The 18,894-nt window shown below is 37.9% G+C and overlaps 1 protein-coding gene across 2 annotated transcripts in view; it reads left to right on the forward strand.

Annotated features, from left to right (window-relative positions):
* The window catches only part of ATF6 (activating transcription factor 6), a 224,106-nt gene that overhangs the window by 51,945 nt on the left and 153,267 nt on the right, over positions 1–18,894 (forward strand). The window contains exon 10 of one of the 2 annotated variants that reach the window (XM_036844316.1): positions 712–750. The exons of the other annotated variant lie outside the window; for it this stretch is intronic. Coding sequence (XP_036700211.1) covers positions 712–750 — 39 coding nt within the window. The remainder of the gene's footprint in view (positions 1–711; positions 751–18,894) is intronic. 2 annotated transcript variants of the gene reach the window in all.

The following is an 18,894-nucleotide window of genomic DNA, read 5'->3' on the forward strand; positions in this document are numbered from 1 at the left end:
TAAATACATCTTACATCTAAAGTAAGAGAGTTTTGTCAAAGTAATGTGTAGCAAAACTGACTAGTTTGGAGAGTTTGGGGTTACTGAATAGTCATCACACAGAAAAAGAAAATAAACTAAGTAGACTTAAAAGGGTTAATTTTTCTGACCTTATTGATATTGTGTGGATGGTAAAGAAGGCATCTAGCTATTTTTGGCACAGGATTCAAAGAACTGGCCTACTCTGGGTGGTCTATAAAAATAGTAACTCTAGGCAGCACGGAATGGCTTAACAGGACAAATGTGAATTGGTAGGAAACCCTCTTCTTACTTACTACTCATTGGGGTTGATTCTATGATCATTAGCCGTATTTTATAGTTGTAGAACCTGAAATTTAACCCAGATCTCTTTTTAAGAAATGATCATTGAAAACTCTGCCTTTTCTACTAAACCATAAAGCATTTTTTTTTCCTACCATTCTTCAAGAAACCTTAAGGACTTCTGTTTTTGGCAGTATGGTGGGCTAGAGGTACAGAGAAACTTTGCATTTTAGTACACCGGAAAATGCTGGATTAAAAAACAAATCAAAACTCTTTTATTTCATGGCTGAACTGAGGAAAAGGAAGCACTTCTCAGAGGCCAGAATATTAAGGTAACATAAATCCATAATGGTAAGCTAACATTGGAAGTGGTGCTTGTCCTAGAGTTATTTCCTCATCCTTTTGTCCTAGCATCTGGGAAGAGGAAAGAAAGCTCTGGATCCAAACAAGGTGAGAAGTCACAACTGAAGCCCTCCTACCCCCACCCAAATAAAGCCGGAACTTCCAAAGAATGACATTCTTGGTTGCTAAAAGAGAAAAATGTAGATTGCCATACCACATAGGGAGAGTGTTGGTAAGTACCTATCTTGGTATTGGCTTTGAGTAGAGTAGAAATAAAGAAAGAATTTTCTCTTTACCACAAGCCCTAACTCATGCAGTTAGTTTGAGCCTGAATTTACACCACTTGTGTGGCCCCCAAAAAAACCAAGACAGAAATTTAGTTTAAGCAGTCCTGTGTTGGTGGTACTGCTAGTCTCCTGGCAGGATCAAATGTAAATCCTTCTCAGAGAAAGGCACTTTAAACAGACATCTAAAAAATTGCCAAAGGTAGGGTTCCAACTGAACATGAATCCACATCCTCTCACCTCCCCCAGATTATTAAACACACCAGGAAACAGGCCACCATGAATAAGAGTTAGAGGAAATAAACTACAGAATAAAACTCTGAAAGACTACAGATATTTGAATTAACAGATACTAGAGGTAAAATAAATATGTTAAATAAAAGAGGGAATTGAAGTATGACAAAAGAACAAAAGACTATAAGAATTAATCAGGACATTTTGAAAAAGAATCTGGAAATGTGATAGTTAAAAAGTTGACATTAGAAAAACAATGCACAGGTTAAAACAAAAAATTAGGCACATTTGAAGAAAGAAATAGTAAATGGGAAGATGGATCTGAAGAAATTATACAGAATGTAACACAGAGAGACATAGAGATGGAAAACTTGAGAGATATTAAGAGACACTACCATAACTATGGGGTTACACTACAATAACTTAGTAATCAAAGTAACATCACCAGTCATGAGACATACTGACATCTTGTACCTCCTGATGTGATGCACTGAAAAGGGCACAACATCACTTCTGTGACGTTCTTGCCAAAATGGCATAACCTGGGTTTTACCATGAAGAAATATCAGATAAAGCCAGATTGAGGGGGACATTAAAATATTTTTGTAATCTTCAAAAGTGTCAAGGTATTAAGGAAGAAGGAAAATAACCTCAAAGAAGATTTTGAGATATAGAAATGAAGAGCCAACAACAACAAAAATAATAAATGTGAATGAAACTTTTTAAAAAGTTGATGGTATAAAACATTAACAATGTCTAGTTTGTAAGGTTAAAACAAATAAAGATGGAAGTATAGTATTCCCCCCTTACCCTTGGGGGATATATTCCAAGACCGCATGGATGCCTTGGAATCATGGATGGTATCAAACCCTATATATACTATGTTTTTTCTATACGTACATACCCATGATAAAGTTTAATTTATAGATTAGTCACAATAAGAGGTTAACAGCAGTAACTAGTAATAAAATAGAACAATTATAACAATATACTGTAATAAAAGTTATGTGAATGTGACCTCTTTCTCTCTCAAAATAGCTTATGGTACAAATTTAATGTCTTTTCCATCTTAACTAAGCACTTACACACTGTGGCCATAACTTCTGCAGCTTGAGATGTGACGACAAAACTAGTACGAATTTCTTTTTCCTTCTTCACAATTTCATGGATAGAAGATTTGTTCTTACCGTAGATCTTAGCAACCTCAGCATATGATTTTTTTCCTTTCCATATTAAGTAGAGAACTTTACCTTTTCACTAAAAGGAAGCACTTTACGGCTTTGGCATATACAGATTGCCAGCATCACTACTCTTGCACTTTGGGGCCATTATTAAGTAAAATAAGGGTTACTTGAACACAAACACTGCAATACTGATACTGCGACAGTTGACCTAGTAACTGAGATGGCTGCTAAGTGACTAAACCAGTGGGATACACTAAACAAAGGGATGATTGACATCTTGAAAGGGCGGGACTGAGCAGGACAGTGCGAGACTTCATCATGCTACTCAGAATAGTGCACAACTTAAAATTTATGAATTGTTTATTTCCGGAATTTTTCATTTAATATTTTTAGTATGTGGTTGATCGCAGGTAAAGGAAACCGCGGAAAGTGATACCACAGGTAAAGGGGGACTACTATAATTTCTGGACAATAACATCTGATACATTGTGAGGGGTGTGACTGAACTTAAAGCACTCAAAGTTTCTATTGTGTGGGAAGTAGGTAAAGATAATGACTATGTTTAGACTTGTTAAATTAATTGGCATTTTAAAGTTTGGAGGGGTAACATCTAACAAAATATAGTTAGAATATATCATTTCAAAATCTGTTAGAAGTAGTATTGTGGAATGAGGTGGACAGATTCAGTCAAAAAGACGGCATGAAGAGAGGAACAAGCAGATTATGAAAGCGCAAAACATTGTAGTAGAAGTGAATCTAGAATATTATCTGTAATCACAGTAAATGGAAATGTACTGAACTGTGCATTTAGAAGGCAAAGATTGTCAGACTGGATGTGGGAGAAAAGCAAAATTCAACTTCATGCTGTTTATAAGAGAAACACCTAAAGGCACAAAGCTACAGAAAAGTAGACGATCAAAGGATGGAAAAGCAAACAGTAGCTAAAAGAAAGCTGGAGTTACTCTGTTAATATCAGATACATATACTTTAAGGAGAAAAGTATTATTAGGCCTAGTCACTACATGCTGATTTAAAAGTATAGTTTATCAGGAAGATATAATAATTCTAAATTAGTGTGTTCCTAATAATATAGCTTGGAAACAATAACTGATGGACCTACAGGAGAAAATTGACATTCTGCTGCCATAGTGGGAAATTTTAGCATACCTCTCTCAGTAATTGATAGACCACATAGACAAGAAAATCTGCAAGGATACAGAAGATTTGATTATTGTCATTATTAAATTTGATCTAGTGGCTTTATGTATATATATGGCATCTATCAACACATAGTTTTCCAACCATATATGAAAGTGTTAAAAATTAATCTGTACTAGGTCATAAAGGAAATATCAGCAAGTTTCAAAAACTAACATATGGACTACATTTACTGTCAGTGCAATTAAGCTAGAAATCAATAACAAATAGATGAAACAAAGAACTCCTATACTACTAAAAATTAAAAGGCACAGTTCTAAATAACCCATAGATCAAAGAAGTCATAATGAAATTTGGTTTTAAATTATGGTATTAAAATGCTATTTATCAGACCTTGTAGAAAGTACCATACTGTGTGGGAAAAGCAAATTGCAGAAAAATATGTACAATATGATTACATTTGTAGAAAGTTCAGATCAGAAAAACTGTACATTATGAATGCATGTGCATAAATGGTATAGCTATAAAGAAAAGCAAGGGAATTGTTATTACAGATTTCAAAAGTGGCATTGAGCAAGTTCAGCTCACCCCTAGGCTGGGCTGAGTATTTCTTGGTGTTCCCAAATTATCCTGTATACATATAATAGAATGTATCATATTTTACTAATTATTTGTTGGTGTATCTGTCTTCATCACTATAGACTCCTTTTTCCTTTTTTTAATTCTTTGTGGTGCTTACTTTATTGAGATTCCACAGTTTCCCATGGACCATTCTTTTTTTTTTTGGCCTCACTGAGCAGCTTGTGGGATCTTAGTTCCCCAACAAAGGATCGAACCTGGGCCCTGGCAGTGAAAGTGCTGAGTCCTAACCACTGGACTGCCACGGAATTCCCTCCTTTTTTTTTTTTGAGAATAGAAGTTCTGCCTTATTCCTTTTTTTATATATTCTCAGCATCTAGCATAGTGTATGCAGTACATGGTAGACACATGTTGCACTGAATTGCAAAGAAGGTTTTTGTCATGGTGACAGAGAGGGAAGGGCATTCCAGGCAGAGGCAATATTCTGAACAAATGCTTAGAGAGGTGAAAGAAGATGGCTTTTACCCACAGTAAGAAGCAGTCACGGATGGCTAGAGCTTACCTTGCTTTTAGATTGAGCTTGACGTGTTGTAGCTACTTGATAAATATTTGTTGGATGATCGTTGAGTGACTGAATGAATGATTGAATGTTAATGAGCGTAGAATGTATGGTGGGGAATGGTAAACAGTTGGGCTGAAAGGGTAGGCTGTGTTCAGGTCACATAGGCCATCATGTTCACTGTAAAGGAGAACAGCATGAAACAGTGACTAGTGCAAGGAAATGTCATAGTGAGCACCAAGTAATGTGGTGTATGTTGTGAGTGTCGTACTGAGAAGAGGGAGATAAATGGAGAGAGTTATTATAAGGAAAGACTTCACAGAGGAAAGTAGAATTAAAGATTTAGAAGGAGAGAAGGAGAGAAGGACATTCCAAGGGAAGTGTGTGACACATGACAGTAACCAAGGTATAATACAGAAATGGAAGAGAAGTTGTCCCCCCTCTTAAAAGAATAAAAATGGCAAAAAAAATTTTTTTTCGAGTCCTGGGCCTCTTATGACTGGTTCCATTTTCTTTTTTTTTTTAAATTTAATTTAATTTAATTTAATTTTTTATACAGCAGGTTCTTATTCGTTATCTGTTTTATACATATTAGTGTGTATATGTCAATCCCAATCTACCAATTCATCACACCTCCCCCACCCCCCCCCACCCCCCCACCGCTTTCCCCCCTTGGTGTCCATACGTTTGTGCTCTACATCTGTGTCTCTATTTCTGCCTTGCAAACTGGTTCATCTGTACCATTTTTCTAGGTTCCACATATATGCGTTAATATACGATATTTGTTTTTCTCTTTCTGACTTACTTCACTCTGTATGACTGGTTCCATTTTCTTTATGTTTTTCTGATTGTACATTTTCTAAGATAACCTTAATTTTCATAGCTGTTCTCTTTATCTCATTACTACTACTTTCTGCACTATAAATGTAGTTTCTTCTAGTCATTTTTCAGACACTAAACCTTCTAACAGACGTTGAAATTGGATAGGGTACAGTATAAATCGTTATTACATTTAAATTTTATGAGGTTGAGAAAGATATTTTCTTTGTTAGGGAGAGGACTTAATCTTTAGAATTTCCTCCTCTTGGGTTCGTACTTCCTTAACGCAGTGGTCAAAGTTCATACCTGATGTTGTTCATACCACAGGCATGGTTTTTCATTACTTCTCTATGCTGTGTTTCTGTTTGATTTGTAAGTTTTGTTGTTGTTTTAAGTTTGCACTTCATCACTATTTTGACATTAGGTAAGCTTAACTTGCTCCCAGACCCCAAGGATTGATGTAAATCTCAGACTTGTACAGATACCAAGGAAATACAGTGAGGTAGGGGAAATGAGCAGTGTTCATTTTAGACACTGGTAAAAATATTTCTTCGCAGAGGGAAGCTGAATTTATTTAAGAAATGAGGGGGAAATAAGGGAAGAAGAAGGGAAAATAGATTAATTTTGATAGAAAGAAAAGAATTTCTGAAAGATTCTGTTATCAACATAAAGTTTAACCAGCAACAAACTGTGTTAAAAATAATTCCTTCTTTATAAAACAGGGTGATTAAGAGCTAGTTGGAAAAACATCAGTCTAAATGCTACTTGCAATCTGTTGTTTATTATCAGCTTTGTTATGTTCTGAGTTTTGTTGACTGTTGAGTAATGGTAGGGCTACAGTTTTTATCATAGAAATTTGTCTGATGTTTTGCTAATTTTCTTTTTCTCCTTAACAGTTTGGATGACTTTTTGGTAAATTCTCTCATAGTGGTTTTCAACCTTTCCTGTACATAATCACTACAAAATCTTAAAAAGAGAGCTAACTCAGCCCTACCCCAAACCTATGGAATCTAGTGAGATGGGTCTAAATCATTTATTTTTATTTAAAAAATTTATTTATTCATTTATTTTATTTTTGGCTGCACTGGGTCTTCGTTGCCGTGCGCGGGCTTTCCCTAGTTGCGGCGAGTGGGGGCTACTCTTCATTGTGGTGCGCGGGCTTCTCATTGCGGTGGCTTCTCTTGTTGTGGAGCATGGGCTCTAGGTGCACGGGCTTCAGTAGTTGTGGCACGTGGGCCCAGTAGTTGCGGCACACGGGCTCAGTAGTTGCGGCACACGGGCTTAGTAGTTGCAGCACATGGGCTTAGTTGCTCCGTGGCATGTGGGATCTTCCCGGACCAGGGATCGAACCCATGTACCCTGCATTGGCAGGTGGATTCTTAACCACTGTGCCACCAGAGAAGTCCTTAAATCACTTATTTTTAAACAAAGTATTTTTCTTTAGGTGATCTTGAGGTATGTCCAGGGTTGAAAACTACTGTGTATAGTTTTATATTTCTTTCTATATATTGACCCCTATGGTAATTGTAAGAGCACTTATCCATTAAATTAGAAGATGATATATATATAAGAGAAATTTTATTAAATCTCTAGACAGACGCTTGTATAGTCATAGGTTTGTATTATATAATTGAGGAAATTTATGGACCTGTGTTTTGGACAGAACAGGAATCATTACAGAACCCTGTGAGAGGAACTTCTTCCTGGCACATAAGACTTCAGTATATAGATTCCTTTGTTACATTTTTCCCTTTCTACTATTTAAAAAGTCACTATAACCATTCTCCTTTTCTGCAAATAATAAGGCAACATCCCGAGGCGGTTTTAAATATATTAGGTGTTAAAAAAAATTAACAAGTGTTTGAAATTGATAATACTTTTCCCTTGTTTGTTCTGGTTGGGTGCTGTCCCCTCACAAGAACCAGAATCTTTACAGTTTGAGACATCAGACTTGGATGAGGAAGGGCAAATTGTACTACTTAAGGACCAGCTACTCTGTGGTTTTCTTATGAGACTATGTTATAGGGGAAAGGTAACCACAGCGAATATGGTATTGAATTTGAGTGGCCTGAAACTGGTTAGAAATAAAATGTCTCTAATTCCAATATTCTCCAAGTTTGTCAGCTTTTCATTATTTTTATAGGAAGAATTCTAGCTTTTTATCCTGAGATGAGCCTGTCCCCAAATCTGGCTTCAGTTTTTTTTCCTTATTCAATTGCTGAGCACACTTTGCTGCATGATATCACTATTGGCTGTAAGTTAAAAGTTACTGTATAATTTAAATGTCAGACTTCAAACCACCAAGTGTACATGGTTTTGTTCAGCCAGGTTTTTAAATGAAATCTAGTTCAAGTTTTTGGCTAAAAGTACTTTCCACATTTATCAAAGTGACACATAAACTGAAGAAATACATCTAAATACCAGGTGTTATTGAATCTGGGATTGCAGAGAGGTAGCAGAGCTAAGGGCAGTTCTTTTCCCAAATAGTCTAATTTACTCATGTTCTTCAAAAAAGTATCTGCACAAAGTAATTGGTTCTCTTTTCTTCTAGCCCCTGTGGATTCCATCCTTTAAAAAAATGGCTTAGAGTCTATCAGCAGTGAAGAGCTGAGTTTTGAGGGCGTGGAAAATTCTGTTGATGATTTTCTTTAGTTTTGGCTTTCGTGTGAGTTATATATAGGGAGGCTTATGAGGAGGTATCACAGTGGCTTTATCATATATCACTTGGCTACCTTCCCCCTCAGACTTGATTTGTTACAGTGAAGGGAAGGGCAGTTGAAATCAGAAACGTACATCCTTTGCTAACTTCCTTCTTTACCTTGAATAAGTCACTATGTCACTTTCAAAGATAAAAGGAGATAATGTGGTAACTTCTGCTGCTTCTGTCTTGTGAGAGGGCATCAGTGAGAGACTAGGGCAGATGAGAAAACTGTCAGAGTTTAAGTTGGTTACTTTGATATTTTCTTTAGACTACAAATCTTAGTTTAACATAAAACAAGGACCAGTGGATGGTTCGTCTGAAATAGCTTTCTCAAGCACCATTTTCAGTACTGAGCTGTGCAAAACATAAATAATAGAGGAATACACAGCTTTACTTTGTAATAAGTGAAGGTCTAGCCTAATATTAAGGTAGTATAAGATAACTTTGAAACTTTTGATTTTTCAAAATATATATGTAATTATTTATCACTTCTAGGCAGTTTGCCGTTAATGTCTTATTTTCTCCAGATTTGACCTGTTCCGTCATTTCAGTAAGCATTTGAAACATATTTTAAGGGTTATTCTACAGATTGTTTTTAACAGAGTTATGGCTAGTATAGCATGAACTGTGTGTGCTGTGCATCTAGACTTCATGGTGTCTGTGTGTTGTGAACATAAGCTGGCATTGATGTCTTATGTTCCCAGGCAGTTTGTCACAATCCATGAGCTCTGAGGAGCTAATATTGGGGAATCACAGATACTCTGTATGCCTTATATGGCTTTCTATCTCAACTCTTTTACTGGAATTCTCAATAAAACAGCATTACTTGCTTTCATTTTTCCTTCTCCCCCCTTTTTTTTTTGTGTGATGTGAATTTGAAAATGAGAGATAAATGGAAATAAGACCGTTGGAAAAAAGAAGATGAATAAAAAAGTGAAGGCAGTTTCAAAATAATCTGGGTTTGGCTGTATGTTGATACCACCTGTGCTTGGTTGGTAACGGTAGCAGTTTTTGTGTGTTTTGTCGTGTTAAGCTTTTATTTATCAAACATTTGCTCTGCACCGAGTACTAGTCTAAGCACTTTATACAAAATCAATTCCTCCTTGAACTCTAAGGTAAGTGTTATTATCTCCATTTTACAGATGCGGAAACTGAAGTCACAGCTAGCATTTGGCAGAGCTAGGATTCACAGCCTGCCTTTGGAGCCCTTGTATTAGTCATTAATAGAACAACAGTGATCCATGCAGAGAAGAAGCTGGTGTTTACAGATAGAGGAGTTAGGACTCCATCCAATAACTTCACCCGTTTTCCTAAAGCTTAAGACTGGATGTGAAAGGAGAAAATATATATTTTATGGGTTGATGGGGTTGGTGGGAATATAATAGAAGAGATTGCACTCAAATTTACAGGCATCTTTTTGACATTGAGAATGAGTAGAGTGTGCCTTTCCCAAGTGAGAGGATACCAAAGAGTTGTTTGCACACAGACTTTTTGTATTAAACATTGACTCATTGACTTCAGCAATTTAATAACTATAGTGTATTAGTTATTTATTGCTGTGTAGCAAACCACCCCAAAACTTAAAGGCTTAAAACAATAGCAGTCAGTTACTTTGCTGAAACATCTGCAGTTTGGGAAATTCAACATCTCAGTAGAAACAGTGCTTCTTTGCTCCATGGAGTATCAACGGGGTTGTCTCAGGGTGGAGGACCTTACTTTCGAGCTGGCTCACTCATCAGGCCAGCAGGTTGGTGCTGGCCTGAGCTGGGACCTGAGCCAGGGCTATTGGCTAGAGGGTCTCGGTTTTTCTTCATTTGGGCCTCTCCACAAGCTGCTTGGCCTTCCTCGGAGTATAGTGGCTGGGTTCCAAGACTGATCATCGCCTGTTAGAAGAGTGCTTGCTTTATAATTGTTCACTGAATGGATGAAAGAATCTCAGGTTGTTTTCTTGCTCTTGTTGGCTCACTTGGCAAACTGCCACTGTAAAGTACGTGTTTCTTCTCAGGGTCTGGTAATCCCTGGTTCTGAGAACTGCTATTTAGAGGATTTTTAAAAAAAAAATCTCAACTATTGATCTATTTCTTCCTTCAGTCAAATTTCTGTTTCTAGTAAATTACCCCCATTTACTACAAGTCTGCAAAAATCATCTGTGAACCATTCAATAAACAGAGAAAAATAGCTTTTTTAAGATTTGGAGAGCTCCCTTGGGAACTCCCTGTCTTTAGCCTCAGTTGCAATGAAAATTAACATAATTTCCTGTTCCTGGATCTGGAGATGGTATAATAATGAGTTTACCACCTGCTGTTCTTGAGTTGTGGGTTAGTTTCCCTAAAATAAAGATCTGGATTTTTTCTCCTGGCATGAGGCAGAATGTTACATAAAATTCATTTATCTGTTATTTAAAAAAAAAAAAGAATGCCTTCTATGGGTTAAGCATTGTCCTCAAACAAAACAGGTCTCTGTACCTACAGAGACATCCAGACAGCAAACATAATAAGTGAAATAATAGAACAAAGGGATAAAATATAGTAGGGTAAATGGTTTTACAAGTGTGAGAGTGGTTGTTGGAACTGTAGTTTTAAATAGTGATCACTGTAAAGTAGACATTTGAACCAAGGCTTGAAGGTGATAAATAGCCATATGGATATATGGAGGAAGAGCATTCCAGGCAGAAGGAACAACCAGTACAAAGGTGCTAGGGTGGAAGTGTGCCTTGCATGTTCAAGGAAAAGCGAGGGGGTCAGTGTGGTTGGACTAAAGTGAGCAAGGGGGAGAGTAATAGGAGATGATGCCAGAGAGATACGGTGGAAGGAGGGGTTAAATTTAGTGAGGCCTTGGTCATCGTAAGGATTTGGGCTTTTACCATGATAGAAATGAAGAGCCATCTGAAGATTTTGAGCAGAGGAGTGACATAGTAATCTGACCTAGATTTTAAAGCAATCATTCCAGTTGCTATGTTGAGAATAGCCTGAACCTGGCAGGCAGGAAGACAAGCTGTGCCACTAACTGCTGTGTCATCTGTGGGACACATAGCACTTTCCGATTTATAAAGCATGTTCGCATCCATCGTTTCATTTGAATCTTTGAAAAACCCTGTGAAATATTTATTTTTCCTATTTTACATGTGAGGAATTGGAGGTTCAGTGAAGTTAACCAGCTTTCCCAGAGCAACTCAACTGGGGAGTCTCATAGCCACACGTTGAATCCATATCTCTTGACTCCAAATTTTGTGTTCTTTCCTCTATTCCACATTAAAACCTGAGGATCTTCATGCTCTTTCCAGCTTAAAGTGATTTCACTTTTTCATGTGCAGTTCTCAGGGAGAGGAATAGCAGCATATGGATTTCTTTCGGGGATGGGAACCAGTACGATTCTTACCTGCTGACATGGCTTGAACTTAAAATTGACCAACTTGTACCATAAGGAAACAGGTTTGCAAAGGGAAGAATAGATTTGGAGGATTTGCCATTTTTTGTTCAGCTACTTGGTATGAACATTGGGTATCTGAAATCATATCTTAAGGATTAAGTTGGCTTCATAAATAATCTAAAACAGTTGTTGGCTTTTAGAATTTCATAAATGAAACAGTAAAGTAACAGTTCTTATAACACTTTTTCCAGACTTTTGGGGAAATTGAAATTACTTGTGTTTTATTAATCTGTGCTTTTCAGGCCCATTGACCCACAACATGAGCAAGGTTTATTGGTGTAATGATTATTCTAAGGCTTAAAACGGTTGTGATTCTTACAGGGTAGCATGTTTCTGGTCATAGAGACTTCTATTTTAAAAAATATTTATTAGTTTCTTTAAAAATACTGAATAGAATCTGATTTAAGCTAATTATGAAAAGTGATTAGATTGCCATATTAATATATGATCTATAAACAGTTAATCATTATACTAATTCTTATTGTGACTCTGAGTCATCTCCTTGTGTTCTTGGAAATTTATTTTTCCCAAAATTAACAAAAAGGGACATTGAATGATGTAAAACACTCATGCCAAGAATCTAAAAGTTCATATCAACAGTAATTTTCTCATACTCTTTTGTACATTTGGCCATTATAAGGACTGTCAAATTCCTTTCTTAATATTTGTGTCGTCCAAATTGTACTAAGACAGTCTTGAATTCTGGCAGTAAAATAAAGCTCCTTTATGTCTTTCAGATATTAATAAAAACAAGGAAAATGTAAATTTGCAGTTATTTAGATGGTTAAAATTAGTTTCTATAGGTCATTTCATAGGTTCAAGCATATATAGTTGTTTTGAGCTGAATTGGACAGTCAGCTTCTCTGTAGTTTAGCTTAAGAGAAATTTCATTTCACTTTATTTAATTAATTTATTTTTTTAGAAATTTCATTTTAAGACTTCAAAAAAAATTTACAAGGAATTGGGACCAAATGACAACAACAACAACCAAAAACAAAAAAGTGAAAAACTTTAAAAGATTCTTTCTAAAATTTCTTAATATATTGCCTTTTCAAAATACATTCTGGCCCAATGGGTAGATAATAAAATTGAGACTTATAGACTGTTTGGATCCTTATTTTTGCCTCTTCTCTGACCCACTTCCTTGTTTAAAATGCTTTGTTGACTCCGTATAATAAAAGTGTTGTGAAGATCCTTTTTGTGGAGTCCATTGAATGAGATCTGAGTGACCCTTCAGGCTAAAAAAGGGTAAAAGTTACTAAAGTAGCTATGGTTAAACATATATTGTCATTACACTGTGAAAATCATTACTCACCTGGGCAGTGGGAAAAAATAGTGATCACTTATGAGCCAAACCAATCAACATTAAAACTGATTCCTAGGAATTGTAGCTGCTAAGTGATTATAGCACAGTCCAATTACAGAAGGAATAACCTAAACTGATAGTTAAACTCAAGGCATTTGCTTGTAACAGTCACAAATTGTGAGTTGAAATGCCAGTTTTCACAGTGGTAATAAAATCATCAAAAGAACAATGATCAGTAGAAGAGCTCTTTAAAAACTTCCAAGTACTAATGATTGTGAACTCTTGTAATTTACTCCGTAAATCATCCATAAACCACATAAATCATTTTTTAAAAAATTAATTAATTCATTCATTTATTTTTGGCTGTGTTGGGTCTTTGTTGCTGCGCGCAGGCTTTCTCTAGTTGTGGTGAGCGGGGGCTGCTCTTCGTTGCGGTGTGCAGGCTTCTCACTGCAGTGGCTTCTCTTGTTGCGGAGCACGGGCTCTAGGCACGCGGGCTTCAGTAGTTGAGGTGCGTGGGCTTCAGTAGTTGTGGCACACGGGCTTAGTTCCTCTGCGGCACGTGGGATCTTCTCAGACCAGGGATCAAACCCGTGTCCTCTGCATTAACAGGCAGATTCTTAACCACTGTGCCACCAGGGAAGCCTACATAAATCGTTTTTGATTGTGTCCTTCCACATCCCTCTCGTCTGACTTCCCCATCTTTTTCCCCAAACTGTCCACTTCTGTTGGATTTATTGTGGACAACGTGTAGTTTTTAGGGAATTGAGGTAGGAAAGATGTTATGAGAAACAAGATTAGTTTAAAACAGTGGCTCTCAAACATTGGCGTATATCACCTGGACAGCTAATTAAAACAGATCGTTAGGCACCGCTCCCAGAGTTTTTGGGTGAGTAGGTCTGGAATGGGGCCTGAGAGTTTGCATTTCTAACCAGTTATCAGGTGATGCTAATGCTGCTGGTCCAGGCACCACACTTTGAGAATCACTGTGCTAGGGGAAGGTGCATTCTGACCCAGAGGAACTAACAAAGTGTGTTAACTGCTAGTTGACAGTAGGATTCAAGAAAGGAAAAGTGTAGAAGCTACTCCTAGCAGCCATAGCAGCCACTTTGACTTGGCAGTTAACTATGAGAGCCTTGCAAACAGCTTTAAGATCCCTAGCCAGGAAATAGGAAAGCAGAGGAACCGTTCTAGTAATCTGCTGTTTTTCTGGCAGTGGTAATCATCAAGTAGTCTAGATGAATAGGAGACAAATGTAATACCAGTTTTTAAAAGAAAGAAGGTAGATTTTCCCCATTAGACCAGGGAATTTAATATTATTCATAGGGAAGATTTTGATATAGAAAGGGATATGTTAACTGGGAGCCACAATTAAAACAAGAACAAAACATACCAGTTTTGTTTATTTTATTGAATAAATTGCTAGACTTAATGATAATGTGGCAGACAGGGCCATCCATAAATAATCTAGCCTTGCAATACGGTTAGTCTCCTTTCTTTTCCTTCTCTCTTGAGATGATCCCTTTCTCACTGTGCTTGCACATGCACATGTCCACTTACATACCCTCTCCTGCTTTATCTGCAATTCCCTGAGCAAAACATACTCTCTTATGACTGTGTCCTTTTTCATATACTAGTCTATCTACATGAAATGCCTTCTCACTCACATCCTCCTTTCCACCTGTTTATTTACTGCTTGTAATTTAAGATAACTTCATGATCCTCTTGGTAAAGATCAAATGCCCTAGCTATATGCTTCCATAACATTCGGCATTAACCCCTATTATGCGGCTAATCCCTCTATTATCTTTTGTCTGTATCACTCTTCCCCCCCCCCACCATACACACACACACACACACACACACACACACACACACACACACACACACTGTATTTGATTTTTATCTTTGAGTCTTTAGCATCAAATATGATTCCTGGAACATAATAGGTATCTAGTACATGTTGAATAAATGAGTGAATCAATCAGTCATTCTGGGAAATGTTGTCAACATAATGCAGTGATGATGTTCTAATCCTGGACCCAAATCCTGGCTTTGTTAATTACTCAGAGCACGTACATTTCTGACACCAATTCCAGTGTATGTTTTTCCACACCACCAAACAGTTCTCTCTAAGGGTTCTGATCACCCAGTTCCAATGTGTGGGGAGGTTTTTCCCATACCACCAAGCAATTCTCAGACACTAGCTGGGTGTCCTACAGTTATACTTAATTCTGACACAGACAGTGTGGAGATAGTGTCAGATCCCACAGGTTAAGGGCTCAGTCCTACAAGAGTTACCCTACACCCCCTTCAGGCATCAATCGCTAATCCAAGTTGTCACCTGTGTTTCTGGCTAACGGGCTATAGATCAGAGGTTCCCATGACCTCAGGTTCAATTAATTTGCTATAGTGGCTCACAGAAGTCAGAGAAACATTTTACTTACTAGAGTACCTTTTTATTATAAAGGGATATAACTCAGGAACGGCCAAATAGAAAAGCTGCATAGGGCAGGGTATGGGGGAATGGACAGGGAACTTCCATGCCCTCTTCAAGCTCACCACTGTCCCTGAATCTTCACCAACCCAGATGCTCCCTGAATCCCTTCCCTTTGGGTTTTTATGGAGGCTTCTTGACAGAGACAGATTGATTAAGTCATTGGCCATTGGTGATTGAGCTCAATCTCTAGCTCCTTTCCCCTCCCTGGAGTTGGGGGGTGATGGGTGGGACTGAAAGTTCCAACTCTCTATTCTTATGGTTCTCTCTACTCTCTATCCTTAGGTAACCTAAGGGCCTTCCAGCGTCACCTCATTGACATAGCAAAAGGCACCTTTTATGGGTCTTATCACTTGGGAAATTCCAAGGGTTTTAGGAGCTCTGTGCCAGGAAAATGTTGTGACCAAATATATATTTCTTCTTAAAGAAATCACCATATCACAGCATGACCTTGGGCAAACTGATTAAACTCTTTGAGCCTCAACTTTCTTTGAGCTTTCATTCCTTAGTACACAGTAGGTGCTCAAAAAATGGTTGCTGCTGTTATACTGTATTTGCATCTTAGAAGAATGTTTAACAGTCTTGTAATATCTCTGTGGTCAAGACAGGGAATTTTGGTCTAGGATATATTACAATTAATTCATAAGTGGTTTAACTTATGTTTTTACAAACTTGGAAGGCGCTCCCTAGGAGCATGCTGCAGGGCTCAATTTCTTTGCTCTGTTCTTTTCGATATCTTAATAACAACTCAGTTGAGGATGTTGATGGTATGTTGTTCCTTGCTTAGAAGGAGAATTTCTTTTGCTAATTAGGATTCTAAAAGTTCTTGAATGATATTTTAAGAGGAATTTGATGTAAATTATTCAGCTGGATCAAAAAGCTCAATTATATAACTTCAGAATTGGAAGTGAGAGAGGAAAAGAAGGGGAGGTAATAGTCCAAAATCAGTTTGTGAGAACAGTTGGAGTTTTAATTAAGCCAGCCTCAATATAGAGTATGATGTAACTGCCAAAAAAGCCTACCTGATATTAGGTATATTGGTGGAAGAATAATATTTAGAACATGGGAAGGAATTACCCTGTTCCATCCTATAATGGTCATACTACCTCAGAAGTGTGGCCAGTTCTGGACCCATCTCTGAGAAACATATTGATAGGGGAGTGACCAAATATGCTGAAGGGACCTAAGACTGTACTATAAAGAGGAACGTATGGAAGAAACTAAAACCTTGAAAAAGAAAGCCTGGAGTGAGGGGCGGGGGACGTTAGGTGTCTTTGGACATTGGAAGAAGGCTTGCTTAGACTTGTTCTGAATAGCCACAGAGTCCAGAACTAGTACCAAGACTGGTGGTACTAGTTAAAGCATTTCTAGTTAAAAAAAAAAAAAGAGGACCCTATTGAAGTGAATCCCAGGGAGGGACACCCAGAATTTGCTCCCCTCCCAAACACCGTTCCTTCCCAGGAGCTTTAGCTCAACATTGTCCAATGGAAATAAAATGTGGGTGGGCCGCATATGCAATTCTTAAAGAGTTAGGGTGATAGAGCTTCTCCTAGGGATTGGCGGGGTTGAGGGAGGTACTTCCACCAAACAGGAATGTTACTATGTGGATATTTCACTAATGCAATTGAGGGGTGGGCCAGTAGGGGATGAATTAATTGAGATGCTGTAAACTGCCAGGAAAGGTCTTAACTTTGATTTTGTTCACTGCATACTTTCCTAAGTAGAATTTTTAGCATTACACTTGAAAGGATTAAAAAGTAAACACTTGGGCTTCCCTGGTGGCGCAGTGGTTGAGAATCTGCCTGCCAATGCAGGGGACACGGGTTCAAGCCACGGTCTGGGAAGATCCCACATGCCGCGGAGCAACTAGGCCCGTGAGCCACAATTACTGAGCCTGCGCGTCTGGAGCCTGTGCTCCGCAAAAAGAGAGGCCGCGATAGTGAGAGGCCCGCGCACCGTGATGAAGAGTGGCCCCCACTTGCCGCAACTAGAGAAAGCCCTCGCACAGAAACGAAGACCCAACATAGCCAAAAATAAATAAATAAAAGCAATGTTTTAAAAAAAAAAAAAAAAAAAAAAGTAAACACTTTTCAAAAACATAAGTTTCGAAAAGAAAAAATATATTCTGCAGTTATCATCACATTCTTCATTTGGCTTCCTGACAAAATTGTTTTGTTTACTGCTTATCTCATGTTTTCTAAAATAATCACCAAACTAAGTTTTCCTGAGTTTAGTTGGACATTCCATTAGGCCTCTTACCTCATTTGCAGAAGGGTTTATACTGTTTGTGACCACTCAGGTAAACATTCTGTCTGAAAAATACAATTGTAACAAAATGTAGCCTCAGTTGTAGCAAAATTAAATTTTACACAGTGGTCATAATTTGGTGGTACACCTTTGAAGAGTTTGTAGTATGCCAAAGTGCCACAGCATGCCTGTGAGAACCGCTGGAAGGCAGTGATTCTGGGCGTAAAGAATTGAGGAGAATAGGGAACATAATAAGATATCAGAAAAAGAGTCTAGAGAGGTATACCTGCTTTTTGCTTCCACCTGACATCCCTTTCCCCAAATTTGGAGGCAAATTACTAAACCTCAAAGAACTCCTTTTCTCTAAGAATCACAGGACCCTTAACTGTGATGCTCTCGTCAGCCTTATTTTCCTCCTCTACTTCATCCCTCTAAATAGAATCTGGTATCCCTTCTTTTGTGCTTCTCTAGGGAAATTCCCTTTGTGTTGAATTTCAAGAAGATTATGACTAGTGTAAGTTATATGTGTGGCATTGTAAAATTAAACACACACACAAGATATCTTATTGATGAGCCAAATTTCTAAGCCCTTGATTAATGAGCTAAAAGTGTTGGGACTTCCCTGGTGGCACAGTGGTTAGGAATCCACCTGCCAATGCAGGGGAACTCAGGTTCGAGCCCTGGTCCAGAAAGATTCCCACATGCCATGGAGCAACTAAGCCCCTGTGCCACAACTACTGAGCCTGTGCTCTAGAGCCCGCAAGCCGCAACTAGTGAGCCCACGTGCCATAACTACTGAAGCCTGCGCGCCTAGAGCCCATGTTCTGCAACAAGAGAAGCCATGACAATGAGAAGCTCGCACACCTTAACGAAGAGTAGCCCCCGCTCACCGCAACTAGAGAAAGCCCACGCACAACAACGAAGACCCAACACCCCAACACAGCCATAAATGAATGAATGAATGAATAAAAGTGTTAAATAACTATTGCATTATTTGATTGATATTGATATACATATGTTTGCCCCAAATACATGAAGAAGGAATTAGGGAGAGTGGGGAGAAAGAAGTAAATAGGAAATTTTCATAGGCTTTTAAAAAAATTTCTGTTAGCTTTATTTGATAGCCTGCCTTCTGGGATTGTGAAAATCTAAAGAATTTGGCTGTTGATAAAGAGAAAAATTCCCATTTCATTCGAAGTATTTCCTCATTGAAAATAATCAGTTTGCAGCATCTAGCAAGACTTCTTATTCCAGT

Source organism: Balaenoptera musculus, chromosome 1, assembly GCF_009873245.2.
Source record: "Balaenoptera musculus isolate JJ_BM4_2016_0621 chromosome 1, mBalMus1.pri.v3, whole genome shotgun sequence".
Classification (NCBI taxonomy): domain Eukaryota; kingdom Metazoa; phylum Chordata; class Mammalia; order Artiodactyla; family Balaenopteridae; genus Balaenoptera; species Balaenoptera musculus.